Source organism: Pygocentrus nattereri, chromosome 7 (genome assembly GCF_015220715.1).
Source record: "Pygocentrus nattereri isolate fPygNat1 chromosome 7, fPygNat1.pri, whole genome shotgun sequence".
Taxonomy (NCBI): Eukaryota; Metazoa; Chordata; class Actinopteri; order Characiformes; family Serrasalmidae; genus Pygocentrus; species Pygocentrus nattereri.
In genome coordinates this window covers 43,693,334-43,710,711 of record NC_051217.1, presented here as the reverse complement: position 1 = coordinate 43,710,711, position 17,378 = coordinate 43,693,334, and the positions used below count along the sequence as shown (strand labels likewise).

General features: G+C 40.9%; 1 protein-coding gene across 3 annotated transcripts in view; it reads left to right on the top strand.

Moving 5' to 3' along the window:
- The window catches only part of LOC108411445 (protein unc-13 homolog C-like), a 331,641-nt gene extending 316,045 nt beyond the window's left edge, over positions 1–15,596 (top strand). For 2 of the 3 annotated variants that reach the window (XM_037539851.1, XM_037539850.1), the window contains 3 exons: positions 1,976–2,068; positions 5,627–5,786; positions 15,250–15,596. In XM_037539851.1, the coding sequence (XP_037395748.1) occupies positions 1,976–2,068; positions 5,627–5,786; positions 15,250–15,535 (539 nt within the window). In that variant the 3' untranslated portion in view covers positions 15,536–15,596. The remainder of the gene's footprint in view (positions 1–1,975; positions 2,069–5,626; positions 5,787–15,249) is intronic. The other variant, XM_037539852.1, reaches the window with a different exon arrangement.
- The last annotated feature ends 1,782 nt before the right edge of the window (positions 15,597–17,378 follow it).

Sequence of the window (17,378 nt, the reverse complement as noted above, 5' to 3'; positions counted from 1 at the left end):
TCATCTTCATAAATCCTCCTGTTCTTTTGTGATCGCTTATAATAAGTGCAGCTTGTTTGGGTAATTATGGATCAGGCAGAGTATAAACAAGCTCATCTGTCCCAGCAGAGCAGCAGGGTACTGTAGTATTTTCTGTCTACGTGTGAGAGCATGTGCAATGTTCATATTTCTGCTCAGTGAGGCTCCTGGTAGCTTTGACTTAACAAGAATTGAAGGACTGTTCAGAATGTCACTGCTCACCTGTTCTACCTATTTTTCTTAACTTGTTACGCATTCATGTACAACCCCAATGGCAATGAAGTTGGGACGTTGTGTAAAACAAATAAAAACAGAATCTTTTGATCTGCAAATCCTTTTTTAACCTATATTCAATTGAATACACTACAAAGACGAGATATTTAATGTTCAAACAGATAAACTCTATAGTTTTTTGCAAATATTCACTCATTTTGAATTTGATGCCTGCAACACGTTCCAAAGAAGTTGGGACAGGGGCAACAAAAGACTGGGAAAGTTTAGGAATGCTCAAAAAACACCTGTTTGGAACATTCCACAGGTGAACAGGTTCATTGGAAACAGGTGAGGGTCATGATTGGGTATAAAGGGAGCATCCCTGAAAGGCTCAGTCATTCACAAGCAAGGACGGGCGAGGTTCACCACTCTGTGAACAACTGCGTGAGCAAATAGTCCAACAGTTTAAGAACAACGTTTCTCAACGTGCAACTGCAGGGAATTTAGGGATTTCATCATCTACAGTCCATAATATCATCAAAAGATTCAGAGAATCTGGAGAAATCTCTGCAGGTAAGCGGCAAGGCAGAAAACCAACACTGAACGCCTGTGACCTTCGACCCCTCAGACGGCACTGCATTAAAAACCGTCATCATTCTGTAACGGATATTCCCACATGGGCTCAGGAACACTTCGGAAAACCACTGTCAGTGAACTCAGTTCGTCGCTCCATCTACAAGTGCAAGTTAAAACTCTGCCATGCAAAGCGAAGCCACATATCAACACCACCCAGAAACGCCGCCGGCTTCTCTGGGCCGAGCTCATCTGAGATGGACTGACGCAAAGTGGAAAAGTGTCCTGTGGTCTGACGCGTCCACAGTTCAAACTGTTTTTGGAAATCATGGACGTCATGTCTCTTTTAAGTTCATTTAAATCTGCCCCTAAGAGTAGTGAGATGATTATGTACACTAAAATAAGAGAGATTAGTTCATAAACAACCTGAATAAACACTCATATACACTGGAATGTGAGATTTTTTAATCCATAAACAACCTGAATAAACACTCATATACACTAAAAGTAAACTCAGTAAATGCTGCTATTAACACAAGAAAAGAAGATATTAGTCTATTAACAACCTCAATCAACTTTTAGATCTTCACATTCAAGGGGAAAAGAGCAGAACAGGATAACTGAGTAAGAAATATACTGAATGCTGGGGGCTTTGTGTGTTTTTATTGATGCTACCATGGGGGTAACTGGTGTTTGTTGTTGGTACACCTGCTTTTGGGTCAATAGTTAACATGTTTTTAGATTTGATATATTGAGGATACATTTTCCTTTTATATCTCAGTCCAGGTCGGTCCTCAGGGTGTGCTTTATTTGATAAATAAAGGTTGTGTTATATGGATGTGTATCCAGGTCAGTCCTTGCTATATGTTATCTTTAATGAGGTCATCCAGGTCACATACGTCTGAATTGCAGACCTCAGAGTTTGTTGTTTATTTTAGATACATTTTAGATGTGGCTGCTCTCACGGTGGGATATTACAAAACTGCTGCAAATGAATTATTAAGCTCAATGATTCTCTTTTCTTACTTTAGCATAGTAGTGGGGTGTGAAGTCCCAGGATGATGAGTGCGCAGTGAGATGTTTATCCGTTTTCCGTCATCTTTCTCTGATCTTTGGCCATTGCGTGGTGTTTCGTTTGAGTCTTTTATCAGATTTCTGTGTGCGATCGCAGGTCAGTCGACGGCCAGCTCGGTGGGGGAGGTGCAGATGCAGGTGGATCTTATCTCTCACCCAGGCACCGGCGAACACAAAGTCAGCGTGAAGGGTAAGCCCAGAAATACAAAACACACATGCAAGGATACACAGATCATCATTGTCAAAATCTTATATCATTAAAAAAATGTCAATTTAAAAAAATGCCAGCAACATTTTGGAAATTCTGGATTTGTTATGATAGTAACGATTTACGCGGTCAGTTATTTTATATCTGTCTTGTAAAATACGTCTCCTGATATATAAATAACTTGTACATAATAGCTGTTTTGACTGGAAATTAAATAAATAAAGCTCTCTGACTTTGGAACAGTATTGTAGACACACATATGTAGGCCTGGGCAACAAAACAATAACAGTACATATGAAAATCAAACATTTTTTTTATATTGATTGTTCACGTTGTTTAAATATAAAGATTACTCTGTTACTAAATTCAGTATTAGCAACCAAGTGCACTTGAACAACTGTTACATTGGCAGGCTGTCTAGTGCAGCATGCTCTTACTCTGAATGCATGGAAGTGGGAAGAAGTCTAGCCATTCACTCACAACAGCACAAACCAGTGGGACAGTTAGCACAGTTAGTTATACATTCATTCATCTTCTAAGCTGCTTATCCTTCTGGGTCATGGTGGGGAGATGAAGTCTATCCCAGCAGTCACTGAGCAGAAGGACAGGTCACCAGTCCATCGCAGGGCAGACATACAGACATACACACTCACATCTAGGGGCAATTTATTGTCTACAGATGGCCTAACTGCATGGGTTTAAACTGTGGGAAGAAACCTTAGCATCTGGAGGAAACCCACACGGGGAGGGACCCTGGTAGCCCAGCCGGGGAATCGAACCCAGGCCCTACTTCCTATGAAGGCTCTCCACAGCGCGCAGCACTTCACAGCATTTACTAACAGACCTTTCAAGCTTCACCAACAATCTTTATCTCTAAAAGAAGAGTTACTTCAAGCCGAATCACACTGCATCCTTATTAGATTCCCTAACTGAGTTCATTTCAGTGATGTTTTATGGTTTAGAAGTGGTCGTTATTTGTCGTTAAGAGTTATTATTTTATTACAGAGATAATGATACAAGTGCTCTTTAAACTTCTTTTATGATGTGTCGTTATGTGAACTCCTCTATTAAGCAGCACCACCTCCAGATGAGCTTCAATAAAACTACATTGCTTTGGAAACCCATGCAGGGAAGTGAATGAGTCAAGTTTCAGCTTCAAAAACCAGTTTAATGCTCAGAGTTTATTTATGACACCCGGACTCCGGACATCACACTGGTAGCACCTGCTGTTCTACAGGATTTTGGCACATTAAGCTCAAAAAACACAGAATTGAAATGGACACGGGCTGAAATATTATGGACATTTGGGTCGAGGCATCAGAAATAGCTGTTTGATACCATCTGGGGTCAGCTGCTTGGATTGTAATCATGTATCATCTGTGCACTGGAGCAGTCATCATATGCTATGTGGCCACAAAGTGTAAGGGACCAGTAGTACATCATGTTTCACTGTTTGCTACTGAATTTAACCCTCAGACCTGTCAGTGTGTGAACACTAAAGTTTACATCATCAATGTCGTAAATTCTTTACAAAGTGACAGCTTTACAGGAAATGAGAGCTGGAGTCTAGTTCCACCCACAATTTGCTTCACCTGCTCCAGCTAGTCAGTCAGCCTCTTCCCAAGTCCCTGATTGGCTACATAAGATGATATTCAAGTTATTTAAGATATTCAAGTTATTTAAGGGGCGGGGCAGCTTACTGGTTACAGGTGGGAACTAAACTACAGGATGGCAGCTCTGCAGGACCAGGATTTGAGACCACTGTTCTATAGTATACATCATAATTAGTAAATATTTGATGGCTGGCTATATATATATATATAACAAAATATTTCTAAATCCATCCATCCATCCATCCATTTTCTAAGCCGCTTCTCCGTCAGGGTCGCGGGGGGGTGCTGGAGCCTATCCCAGCAGTCTTCGGGCGGAAGGCAGGATACACCCTGGATGGGTTGCCAGTCCATCGCAGGGCAGACAGACAGACACAGACAGTCACTCACACCCAGGGGCAATTTAGCATGTCCAATTGGCCTGACTGCACGTCTTTGGACTGTGGGAGGAAACCGGAGAACCCGGAGGAAACCCACGCAGAGAACATGCAAACTCCACACAGAGAGGACCCCGGTCACCCGGCCAGGGAATCGAACCCAGGCCCTCCCCGCTGTGAGGCGACAGCGCTACCCACCACGCCACCGTGCCGCCCTATATTTCTAAATCAATGCTTGAATTATTGTTTACAGCTAATGCCAGTAGTCACAGCATGAGAAGATTTTGTAAATGACATTGTATTGACGTAAGGACCCCTAAACCCCTAAAGTAAAGCATTTGAAGACCGTGATGCTCTCAAACATAAGTGAGCAGTTTCATTTATATTTACCTAAATGCATGAATATACACAACCTCATAAAAAAGTCTCCTTGCATAAAAGGAGAAATTGTCTTGGTAAAATATATAATTATAAAATCCTGTTTAAATAGAAGTTTTCTGTCTGCATTTCTGCTAGAGTACAAAAGTACACAGCGACTTGTTTTCCGTGTTTTAGAGACTCAAGAGTTTTTTTGTCATATGCACAGCAGAAACAGGCAGTTACACTGTATAATGAAATTCTTACTTCACTGTTCCTCCATTCTCCAAATATAATATTAATATAATCGGAATAAAAAAGAAAATATAAGAATAACACTAAAAACTATTTTAAAATAATAGTAAAAAGTAGTTTTATGTGCAAAGTTGAATGAAAATTAACATTACGTGTGTATGCAAGTATGTAGAGCAGCGGTTCATAAAGTGCTAGTAAGTAATAGATTTGTTCAAAGTGATAAAATTGATAAAGTAACAGTACTTTGAGTTATTATAGATATTGTTGAACACTTTCTATTAAGGAGGCCTGTGTGACTACAGACATGGCAGGGTTATGCCTTCATATATGCAGCCACATAAAGGTTCTGTTACGTGAGAATGAATTTATGGCAGTGTTATAAACTGAACAAGTGTCTGTCACTTTAGTTGAAAGCCTGTTATATCAGTGCAGTTTCGTTTACTTCATAAAACATAATGTTATCTTATGAATACTGTCATAAGCAGTATTCATTGCATGTGTTATTAATCGTTTATGTAGGCAGCTTTTAAATAAAGTGTCACACTTTAATGTATGTTAATGGAACAAGATTTTATCACATGTAAATTTGGATTGTTTTGGTTGGTCCATTAATCATAAAAATGTTCCCACAGTGGAAAGGCAAGCTGCCATTTACAGATGGTGTAAAAATAATATTAAGACAGCTACAAAATAAATGACAAAAAAAAAAACGAAATAAAAGATGTGTGCCTGTTTCTGTCTCCCTTCCATCCTCTGCTTTTACAAACCAAAAAGAATGAAATGCTGCATATACATAAAATGGAGTTTTGTAAATAAAGAAGGCTTTTTTGTTTTTAGAAGTATTTCTGCTAAACGTCTCAGACGAGCTTCACTCTGAGCTACACTTTCTTGAAACATGACTCACCCAACCTTATTTCCTGTGTCCAACCCTCCGTTTGCAGTGGTGGGCGTGAACAACATCAACTGGCAGACGAACGCCATGTTCCGGCCTTTCGTGGAGGTCAACGCTGTCGGACCACACCTCAGCGACAAGAAACGCAAATTCAGCACCAAAACCAAGAACAACAACTGGTCACCCAAATACAACGAAACATTCCAGTAGTGAGTAGCTCATCTCTTCCTTCGCTATCATGTTCATTTTAGGGAGGGATTCGCTTTCGGAATTTGGACGGCATTATTTTCAGGAAAACCAGACAATAAACAGAGTCTTTGTAGGTGGCACATGCCTTGGAATTTACACTGAGGCACCCAATCGGAATCTGTTACCTCAGCTAACATTAGTAGCCTAGGCACATCGGAGCGTTCTTAACCTCCCAGCTTTTAGCTCAAGAGCAGACTGTTTCTGAAGACTGACAGCAAATGATGAATTCACTTATTAATGGTAAATAATGTTTTGTTCTATTAAATCTGTATAAATAGCGAGAACAAATCTACTTGTGTTCGATGCTTAGCCTTGTTTTTTTTCCATGCACTTACCCTTTAAATAATAAAAAAAATGTATCCCTAGTTATAAGTTATTATAAATCACAGATGTCTTTCGTGCTACAGTGTTGAGGCAGTAATACATTTTTCTCTTTCCATGGGGAAATTACTTTCCACTGACTCACTTTGGTGTATTACTGAACAGGGATAAACCATATAAACAGTTCAGCACTGTATAATCTGAAGACATATTTATAAATGTCATATCCTTATTAACTGTATTTCTTAAAAAAAAGACTTTTACAGGGTCTGTATGTGGATCCATGCTTCAGTTCTGCACTGGCTTCATACTTGCTATATCCTAAGGCTATAAATCATTCTTTTATTGTTATGTGTTTCAGTGATAAACACGTCATTGAGAGAAAAGATCAAATTACTTCATAAAACACTAGAGAGAGATCACTGGGCTTGATCCCTGATTGCATGGAGGACGAGGAACTTAACCATTAGGCTAAACAGCCAAGTCCAAAACACACAGCACAGCCTAAATACTACTTGATCTTGAGCTACACACGTCAAGAAGGTGGTTCTTCAAGGATTCTTTAATGAAGAAGATGGTTCTATATAGAACCATGAACATTCAAAGAACCCGTTTCAATGATTAAAGAGTTCTTTGCATCGCGAATGGTTCTTCAGGTTGATGGAGAATGTGTTATATGATTATGGTTCTATATAGAAAAAAGGTTCTATATACAGGTGCTGGTCAACGAATTAGAATAATTTGAAATAGTGCAATCATGAAATTCTTTGAATGCATTTTTTGTGCAGAAAGCAAATCAGGTGTTCACCGCACCTGTCCTACTCGTTAGACTAATCACAGAACTCGTTACCTGTAGAAAATTTGCTCAGCTGAGCTTTCCAAAAGGCCCATTTAGGCCATTTAACTGTGACACTGTTGTTTTATTGAATTAGAATAATGGAGAAACCGTTTCATTGAATTAGAATAATTTTTATTATAATTACAATCATCACTTTCTCAGTATTTTGTGGCTGCCCCCTTGGCTTGTATGACTGCCTGAAGTATCCGCGGCATCGATTTGACCAGCTTGTCGCAAGTTTCCGCACTCACAGCTTCCCAGGCAGTGGCGATGTTCTGCTTCAGTTGGTCCAGCGTAGTAGGCTTTCTGTCGCGAATTTTCCGCTTGACGATGGCCCAAAGGTTTTCAATGACATTGAGGTCAGGCGAGTTGGCCGGCCATGCCAAAACTTCAAGCTGTTTTTTAGTGAACCAATCTTTGGTCGACTTTGCCGCATGAGCCGGTGCAAGATCCTGTTGAAATATGAAGTCTTCTTCGCCGAACTGTTCCTCAACAGTCGGAATCAGGAACGTTTCCAGAATATCTTGATATACGGCAGCATTGACAGTCTTCTTGAGGAAGCAGAGTTTCCCTACACCTCGAGCGGACATGCATCCCCAGACCATAACGCTCTGGGGAAACTTGACGGATCTTTTCACGCACTCGTGGTTGTAGGTTTCGCCACAACGACGCCAGACACGAGGACCTTGGTCACCGAAGGAGATGCAGAAGCGTGATTCGTCACTGAAGACCACTTTCTGCCAGTCTTCAGCAGTCCACTCGCTGTGTTCTTTGGCCCACTTCAGCCGTTTCTCCATTTGTTTCTTGTTCAGCATCGGTTTTACTGCTGGAACGCGAGATTTGAAGCCGAGTTCGCGCAGACGACGGTAAGTGGTTGATCTGGAGACGTCAGCGCCGGTCTGCTTGTTCCACAAGTCGGTGAGCTCGGAAGTGGACTTGAACCGGTTGCTGACTGCGATCTTTCTCAGCTGCTTGTTGTCGCGAGCAGAAGTTTTTCGGACGCCGGAACAGTTGGTGCGCTTGCTGCAGTTTTTCTTGAGAGCTTTGCAGACGGAAGACTGGCTGATGCCGAGCTGCTCAGCAATTTTAGTTTGGGTCAAGCCTTGTTGGCAAAGGGCTTGAATTTGAGACACTATTCCGGTTGAGAGGTCGCGCTGCTTACCCATGATTGATTTTACAACTTAGAAATTCTACTCAACCCTGACTTTATACTGCACAGTGAACACTCTTCACAGAAAACAAAAATTCGAGCATTTATTCTAATTCAATGAAACGGTTTCTCCATCATTCTAATTCAATAAAACAACAGTGTCACAGTTAAATGGCCTAAATGGGCCTTTTGGAAAGCTCAGCTGAGCAAATTTTCTACAGGTAACGAGTTCTGTGATTAGTCTAACGAGTAGGACAGGTGCGGTGAACACCTGATTTGCTTTCTGCACAAAAAATGCATTCAAAGAATTTCATGATTGCACTATTTCAAATTATTCTAATTCGTTGACCAGCACCTGTAGCACCACAAATGGGTTTTTCTTTCGTTATGTCAATATTTATTTATATGTGTGTGTGTGTGTGTGTGTGTGTGTGTGTGTGTGTGTGTGTGTGTGTGTGTGTGTAGTGGATACAAAATAAGTCATAGTAAATACTGAATAATAATAATTCATAGTAGATACATAATATTTCATAGTAAATACTGAACAGTTCATATAATTTAGTATAAGCACTCACTTGTGTAGAGTAATTAGAATCGTTTTCTTCAGTGCTGCTGCAGTGATTTCTCTGTTTTCTAAGACTGAATGAAACACTCTCACAGCATGTCCCATTGAGACTTGAGGAGCCTGATTATCAATATTTCAGAATATTTGTATAGATCCATTTGCATACAATTGTCCCCCTGCTGCTCTGAGTCTCTCATTTTTTATAAGGTACTTAACTACACTGTAAAGCTGCTGTGCGCTCCCCCGTTACTGCCCTTCATCCCTGTAGTTTGTTTTGCTCACCGCACTGAAGTTTATGACCAAACCCCAAATTAATTAAGCTGGAGGAAGTCTTTGGAGAAACTGTCAGCAGGGTGCATTTGGCAGACGCAGTGCGCACTGTTATAGAATACTCTACTGAAGCGAAGGAGCACAGAGCCTCACTAACCCTTATCACCAGCAGTAACAAAAGCACACTGGAATTTGAATAATTTCCCACTTGCAGCTCAGTGAACCAGTGGAGAACCTGTGTGGAAAGTGCAGATTCGAAACTCTTAATTAAGACCACTTCTCTGTTTCTAAGCTGGAGATGTTTTATTATGATTTGAATTTGATGAAAAGTGTGTATGCAGTCGTGTTATGCAGAAAAAAAAAGAACTTTCTTAATGTTTTGGCCACAATTTTGACATTTTTTGACATCACAACCCAAAATACCTCAGAAGTTCAGACTATAACCTGTCAGTGGATTAAATAAACTGACCGCCCCTCATTCCTTTCATTTCCAGGCAAAACAGCCGTTCAGTACAAGAGATGAGAAATTTGCACAACGTCAAAAGATGAAAAAACAGGAGTTATTATATTTATATAATATGAATAAATTTTACTTAAAGGCTTAAAACTGTATGTGAAGGGTGCTCTCTCACTTTAGCATATTATTATTATTCAGAATGTAATTACACTTGTAATTAATACGGGTTTAAATGATCACAGTCTCTCAAAATGTGATCATTTCATATGATTTAGAATTATTTATAAAGATACAGAAAATTCAGAAATGTGGCTAAAGAAACTGTAGAGAGTAGTGGGATATAAATATTATAACTTTAAAATCTATATTTTTAATATAGTCTGAGAAATATATTTCAGATCAAAATTATGCAAATTAACATTTTTCTTTAATTAAGTAACAATTTACTGTAATTAATTCTAACAATCCAAAATAAATGCCGTTGAATCTCGTTCTATATAGAAACATGAACATTCAAAGATCCCTTTTCTCGATTAAAGGGTTCTATGCATCGTTAAAGGGTTCAATACAATACAATCTTAGCAAAAAGGGTTCTACATAGTACTAGAAAGCCTTTTTGGTGCTATACAGAACCCCTTTTCAAAGAAGGGTTCTAAATAAAACCATCTACAACACATTCTCCATCGATCTGAAGAACGGCTCACGATGCAAAGAACCCTTTAACCATGCAAAGGGTTCCTTGAGTGTTCATGGTAATATATAGAGCCATTTACTAAAGAACCCTTGAAGAACCATCATTTTGAGTGTGTAGTATAAATAAGTTTTAGAAACTTAATGTGTGCTGTGCCTTTTTAATTAAATTAGTTCAGCTTTAAATGGTAGAATAATACTGTAAAATCACAACAATAAGTCTAGAACTGTGTTAAGTGCTTCCATCTGCTCCCAGAGTTGGAGTGGACAGCTGCTAATACACAGTGAGAGCGCTCCTGGGTGAAGCCACTCAAATCGATGTCTGTATGTCGAGTCACCTGAGATGGTTTCGTTTCAAGCTGAAGAGACAATTAAAGAGCGCAAGCTTAATTAAGGAAAGCCTTTACTGAGCAGCCTCGTCTGTAGAAGCCCCCGCGTCCCGCGTTTTAGCAGGGGCGTTCAAGCCAAAGCGCAAAGACTGATTGAGTTATTTCTCTGAATCACAGCCTGCCACAATAAAAGCAGCTCAGGAACGCCAGACATTGAAGCTCTCATGAAGGAAATGGCACAGTGTCAAGAACTAAAAGCCATTTGAAATAAAGGGCAGTTAAGCTTAATAAGAAATGTGAACGGTGTATTGTTGGATGCCATATAAAGCCCCTCCGGCTCTGTTGTTGAGTCTGTGAGTGCCTCGCTGTGAGTGTTAATGCTAACTCTTATGCGTTGGAGAACTCAAGGGGGCAATAATAATATGGTAACCAGTCATAAATGAAACAGCTCTAATGCCATCTTTAGGAATAAGAAGCAAACAAACACACACACACACACACACACCCCGTTGGATTCCTGACCTTTTTCATTTGTGTTAAATGGGACTGAAATGCCTTCTTGTTGATTTTGGTCTTGAGGGATCGTATTGCTCCGCAATGTAAAACTAGACAATCCATTGTGAGTGGAGGAGCTTAAACCGTCACAATAAAAGTATTAAAGAAACAAGATCTTACATAGAAGCAAAATAAAAGTAGCCCAGCGAAAAACAGCTTAACTGTCAGGTACAAAACATCCTCCAGTATCAAGTTCCTTTTCCTCAAGCCAGTCCACATTTTTGTTCTATTCCTATGGATTGTGAGTTGGCGTTGATCAAAAATGTGGAACATCTTGGGTTCTTGAGGACTGGTTTGAGAACCACTGCCTTCTAGAGCTACATTGGAACTACAGTGGACTTTCAGTGTTCTGTCTGTTCTGCTCTCCTGGCCTGACGGATCTGAGCAGGTAAAGAACTCAAAATAGAGCGTCAAACAAAAAGCTGCTTATCAGGTTTTCATGTTTTACTGCAGACACATCCAGCATTTGATGGGCTCAGGATTAGATTTGGTCTAAGAGACAATCTGAAGTGGATGAACAAGCCAAATTTAAATGGAAAGAATTCTAAAAATGACTTATATAGGAAACCAGCTCAGTGATGATTAACAGTATCATGGTCTGCAGGACTGTGGTGTAAAAAGCAGTGTTTTGTCAAGTGAAATAATCTTAATTCTCATTGATATATCTAATTCTTATTTTCAGATGGTTGTGCAATTATTATAAGTTTAGCTTATTTCTAGAATTGTTTGCCTGTTTTAAGTCATTTTATTAAGTAAAATGATCTCACTATAATAATAAAATTACTTAAAACCTAAATTAAGCTTACAACAATCTTAACAGGAGAAACACTAGATATATTGACTAAATTTAACAGAAGTTTACTTGACAAGATACTGTTTTTGCAGTGTAGTTACTGGTTGAATCAAGTAGTCTGAACATCATGAGCCTCTTACGTCTCTTGTTCCAATTTGTTTTCTACCTGCTTGAGACAATCTGGAACCATCATAATTACTGCAATCTGGTGATTTAATCATCTTTGTGGCACACTAAACCATTTATTTTGCTAATTAATTACCTTGTTTACTAGTTAGTTTTCCGTATTGGCTGTCAGAAAACAGTATGTTGCACTTTTCTGTTCTCACAGTCTTATAAAGTGTTTACTTTTACACAGATGCCTGTGTGGACCCATAGTGGTTGGTTAGTGTAGTGGGTAACACCTCTGCCTTCTACGCTGTAGACTGGGGTTCAATCCCCACCTGGGTCAGCACCCTACACTATACCAATAAGGGTCCTTGGGCAAGACTCCTAACACCGCCTTGGCCTACCTGTGTAAAAAGATCCAATTGCAAGTCGCTCTGGATAAGAGCGTCAGCCAAATGGCGTAAATTAATGGAATGTAAATGGAACCAAAGTTTATATACAGGATGAGTCAAAAGTCACAGGACAGGTTTTCTTTTATTATCAGCTTTTATCTCTGAGGTCATCTCAAACAAATTGTGTATCCTGAGAAAATCTGCAATAAACACCACCTTCAGCACCGCATCGTGGAGGCTTGTGACAGCATAAAAAAATAAAATAAAACAGTGTCCTGTGACTTTTGACTCACCCTGTATTTTATTCCCTGAGTATGAAAATATGAGCAAAAACTTTTGGCTGGCAAAAATGCTAATAGTGCTAGTGTTAGCTTCCTAACTAACTTATCCCAACTTAGCACTTTTTTTTAGAGTGATACTTCTAAAAATAGCAATCAGCACATCAACGCACCCTCCTAGTGTACAGCCCGGTGCTCTTATTGGTGCAGTGGGAGTGCTTGTTGATTTATGTTGACCTGTAAGAGTAAAGGATTCATTCGATAACAGGATGACCCCAAGTAAGAGGATAACACCCAAGTACCTTTTAGGTTCTAGCGGTACCAATTTTGAGCAGGCACCAAAAAACAAAAACCCTGGAATCTTCAGTGCTGGACTGATGGCCAGCGGAAAAAGCACAATTCCAGTTTTCTTGTGCCGAAGGTTCCAGTGTTTTGTGCAGTGGAAAGACTCTGAGGTGCTGTAGTGTCTCATCTCAGTGTTTGTTTGGCTAAATTGTCTATAAATTGCCAACACAACTTAGCTAGCTAAAAACAGCCTGTAAACACTTATGATGGTGTTGCTTAGCAACAGCCTTCAGAACAAGCCTGCAATCCCACCAATAACTATTAGCCTACACTCTTTAAAATGATGGTTCTTCATGGGTTCTTTTACAAAGAAATGGTTCTATATAGAACCTTGAGCATTCAGAGATCATTCAAAGCACCATAAAAGGGTTCTTTAGACAGAAAGAGAATGTGCTGGGGGTGCTCCTGCATAGAACCTTTTTGAAAACGGTTCTGTGTAGCACCAGAAAGGGTTCTTCTGTTGTTACACTCTTAGCAAAAAGGGTTTGATTCTATATAGTACCGAAAAAAAAATTTCCTTGGCTTGCAACAATAACCGAACCCTTTTTGGTGCGTTTCAAAAAAGGTTTCTATACAGAACCGTCTACAGCACATTCTCCATCAATCTGAAGAATCTTTTCACACCACAAAGAACCCTTTAATCATGCAAGGGTTTCTTTGAGTGTTCATGGTTCTGTATAAAGAACCCTTGAAGAAGCATGTTTTTAAGAGTGTACAGTACCAAGCTTGTTACAGTAGAAGAACGTTTTTCAATGATAAACAGGACCCTTTTCAAAATGGTTCTATATAGAACCATGCACAGCTTATCTTCCATCAATCTGAAGAACCTTTTCACGATGCAAAGAACACTTTAGTCATGCAAAGGATTCTTTGAGTTTTTGTGGTTCTATATAGAAGTGTTTGCCAAAGAACCCTTGAAGAACCATCTTTTTTAAGATGATGCAAGGCTTTTTACATGAAGAACCTTAGAAGAAGAATTATTTTTGGTGCCATATAGAACCCTTTTAAAAATGCAAGGAACCACGCAAAGCATTATTTGACTGTCCATGGTTCTGTATAGGACCATTTTATTCACTAAAGAACCCATGAAGAACCCTATTTTTAAGTGTATAGTGTTAAGTTTTATTAATAAGTTATCGAGCGCTCTCTCTGTCTCTCTCTCTCTCTGTCTCTCTGTCTCTCTCTCTCTCTCTCTCTCTCTCTCTCTTTTCCTCTCTCTCTCTCTCTCTCTCTCTCTGTCTCTCTCTCTCTCTCTCTCTGTCTCTCTCTCTCTCTCTCTCTCTCTTTTCCTCTCTCTCTCTCTCTGTCTCTCTCTCTCTCTCTCTCTCTGTCTCTCTCTCTCTCTGTCTCTCTCTCTCTCTCTCTCCCTGTCTCTCTCTCTCTCTCTCCTTTCCTCTCTGTCTCTCTCTCTCTCTCTCTCTCTGTCTCTCTCTCTCTCTCTCTCTCTGTCTCTCTCTCTCTCTTTTCCTCTCTGTCTCTCTCTCTCTCTCTCTCTCTCTCTGTCTCTCTCTCTCTCTGTCTCTCTCTCTCTGTCTCTCTCTCTCTCTCTGTCTCTCTCTCTCTCTTTTCCTCTCTGTCTCTCTCTCTCTCTCTGTCTCTCTCTCTCTCTGTCTCTCTCTCTCTCTCTCTTTTCCTCTCTGTCTCTCTCTCTCTCTCTGTCTCTCTCTCTCTCTGTCTCTCTCTGTCTCTCTCTCTCTCTCTCTCTGTCTCTCTCTCTCTCTTTTCCTCTCTGTCTCTCTCTCTCTGTCTGTCTCTCTCTCTCTCTCTCTCTCTCTCTGTCTCTCTCTCTCTCTCTCTCTCTCTCTCTTTTCCTCTCTGTCTCTCTCTCTCTCTGTCTCTCTCTCTCTGTCTCTCTCTCTCTCTTTTCCTCTCTCTCTTTTCCTCTCTTTCTCTCTCTCTCTCTTGCTCTCTCTCGCTCTCTCTCTTTTCCTCTCTCTCTCTCTCTTTTCTTCTCTCTCTCTCTCTCTTTTCCTCTCTCTCTCAAACTCTCTCTTTTCCTCTCTCTCTCTCTCTCTTTTCCTCTCTCTCTCTCTCTCTCTCTCTCTCTTTTCCTCTCTCTCTCTCTCTTTTCCTCTCTCTCTCTCTCTCTCTCTCTCTTTTCCTCTCTCTCTCTCTCTCTCTCTCTCTCTTTTCCTCTCTCTCTCTCTCTCTCTCTCTCTCTCTCTTTTCCTCTCTCTCTCTCTCTTTTCCTCTCTCTCTCTCTCTCTCTCTCTCTTTTCCTCTCTCTCTCTCTCTCTCTCTCTCTCTTTTCCTCTCTCTCTCTCTCTTTTCCTCTCTCTCTCTCTCTCTCTCTCTCTTTTCCTCTCTCTCTCTCTCTCTCTCTCCTCCTCAGCATCCTGAGTAACGAACACGGGCCGGAGGCCTACGAGCTGCATGTGTCAGTGAAGGACTACTGCTTCGCCCGCGAGGACCGAATCATCGGCATGACCGTGCTCCAGCTCCGAGAACTGACCGACAAGGTCAGCCTGAACGCCTCGTACCCCCTCGTCCGCAGCATCACCATGGACGAAACGGGCCTGACCATCATGAGAATACTCTCGCAAAGGACCAATGACGAGGTGGCCAAGGAGTTTGTACGCCTCAAATCAGACACGCGGTCGGCCGAGGAGGTGTCGTAAGAAAAAAGAAAAAAAGAGCAAAAAGAGAAGAGCAAAAAAAAAAAGCGAGAAGGGAACCAAATCGGAGAGGATGTCCCAACAGCGCAAGAGCGTCGTGTTGTTTGTTTCTGTGCATGTGCGTAAAACATCTGTTGGAATGTTCATTTTAAACTAAAACGTACGTACTAAAAGTGTTTACCTACTGTATGCTCACTATTCAGTAATATATTCTACAGTTACGTTAAGGAGGCATTGAATACTCTTTTGTATGACGATTAGTCTTTTTTGAACAGGTATTTGTTCAGATAAAGTGCCAAACCCAACGAGAAAAAAAACAATTAAAACGAAATCATAACAATTATTGGTGAACTTGGTGATCTTTTAAATTTGCTCGACTCTTTTGTCCGTGTGTGTGTGTGTGTGTGTGTGTGTGTGTGTGTGTGTGTGTGTGTGTGTGTGTCGTTCTCTCTAAGTGTGTAGCATTTATTTCTCTTTTTTTGTTTGTTGTTATGTTTGCAGACTTGTTCTTTTCGTTCTTTTCATCCCGCTTTTCCCTCTCTCTCTCTCCTCTCTCTCTCTCTCTCTCTCCTCTCTCTCTCTCTGTCTCTCTCTCTCTCCTCTCTCTTTCTCTCTCCTCTCTCTCTCTGTCTCTCTCTCTCCCTCTCTCTGTCTCTCTCTCTCTCTCTCTCTGTCTCTCTCTCTCCTCTCTCTCTCTCTCTCTCTCTCTCTCTCCTCTCTCTCTCTCTGTCTCTCTCTCTCTCCTCTCTCTTTCTCTCTCCTCTCTCTCTCTCTCTGTCTCTCTCTCTCCCTCTCTCTGTCTCTCTGTCTCTCTCCTCTCTCTCTCTCTCCTCTCTCTCTCTCTCTCTCTCCTCTCTCTCTCTCTCTCTCTCTGTCTCTCTGTCTGTCTCTGTCTCTCTGTCTCTCTCCTCTCTCTCTCTCTCTCCTCTCTCTCTCTCTCTCTCTGTCTCTGTCTCTGTCTCTCTCCTCTCTCTCTCTCTCTCTCTCTCTCTGTCTCTCTCTCTCTCTCTGTCTCTGTCTCTGTCTCTCTCCTCTCTCTCTCTCTCTTCTCTCTCTCTCTCTCTCTCTCTGTCTCTGTCTCTGTCTCTCTCCTCTCTCTCTCTCTCTCCTCTCTCTCTCTCTCTCTCTGTCTCTGTCTCTCTCTCCCTCTCTCTCTGTCTCTCTCTCTCTCTGTCTCTCTCTCTCTCTCTGTCTCTCTCTCTGTCTCTCTCTCTCTCTCTCTCTCTCTCTCTCTCTCTCTCTCTCTCTCTCTCTCTCTCTCTCTCTCTCTCCGTCTCCGACAGCGCCGTTGGTTGTGCATGTTGCTTTATTTTGTTCTCGATCATGTCTCTCCCATGTATTCTCACTAAAGTGGTCCTGGAGCCTCGGGCCCCTCGACCTCTCAGACTCTTTGTATTTTGTGCCGACTTTAAAACGAGACCATGTTTTTTTAAACGGCGATGACTGCTATGTAACTCTTCATAGGTGTTTGTAATTTTATAGCCATTGACGACAATAAGGACCGCCTTCAGTGCTAACCAGAGCGGGCAGGATGGGGTGGAGCGTTTTTTGTTTTTCCTCATTCCGTTTCAGGCTTTTTTCCGTTCAGTTTTCCCTTCGTTCCGGCCACAGGCTTCCAGCCTTTCAGAATGATCACTGTGAACATGCGCTTCGAAAGGCAATCTCACACATTACATTGCCGTGAGTCTGACATTGTCTTTTCATTTTCTCAAATAACTTTTGTTTCTGACAAACTGCCAAAGTTATATTTAAAGAAAAAACAAGGTTTGTACAAAGCAATCCATTACCTGTATAAAAAAATAAGTATATGCTGTGTACATGTGCTATATTGATTTTTTCCTTCCTT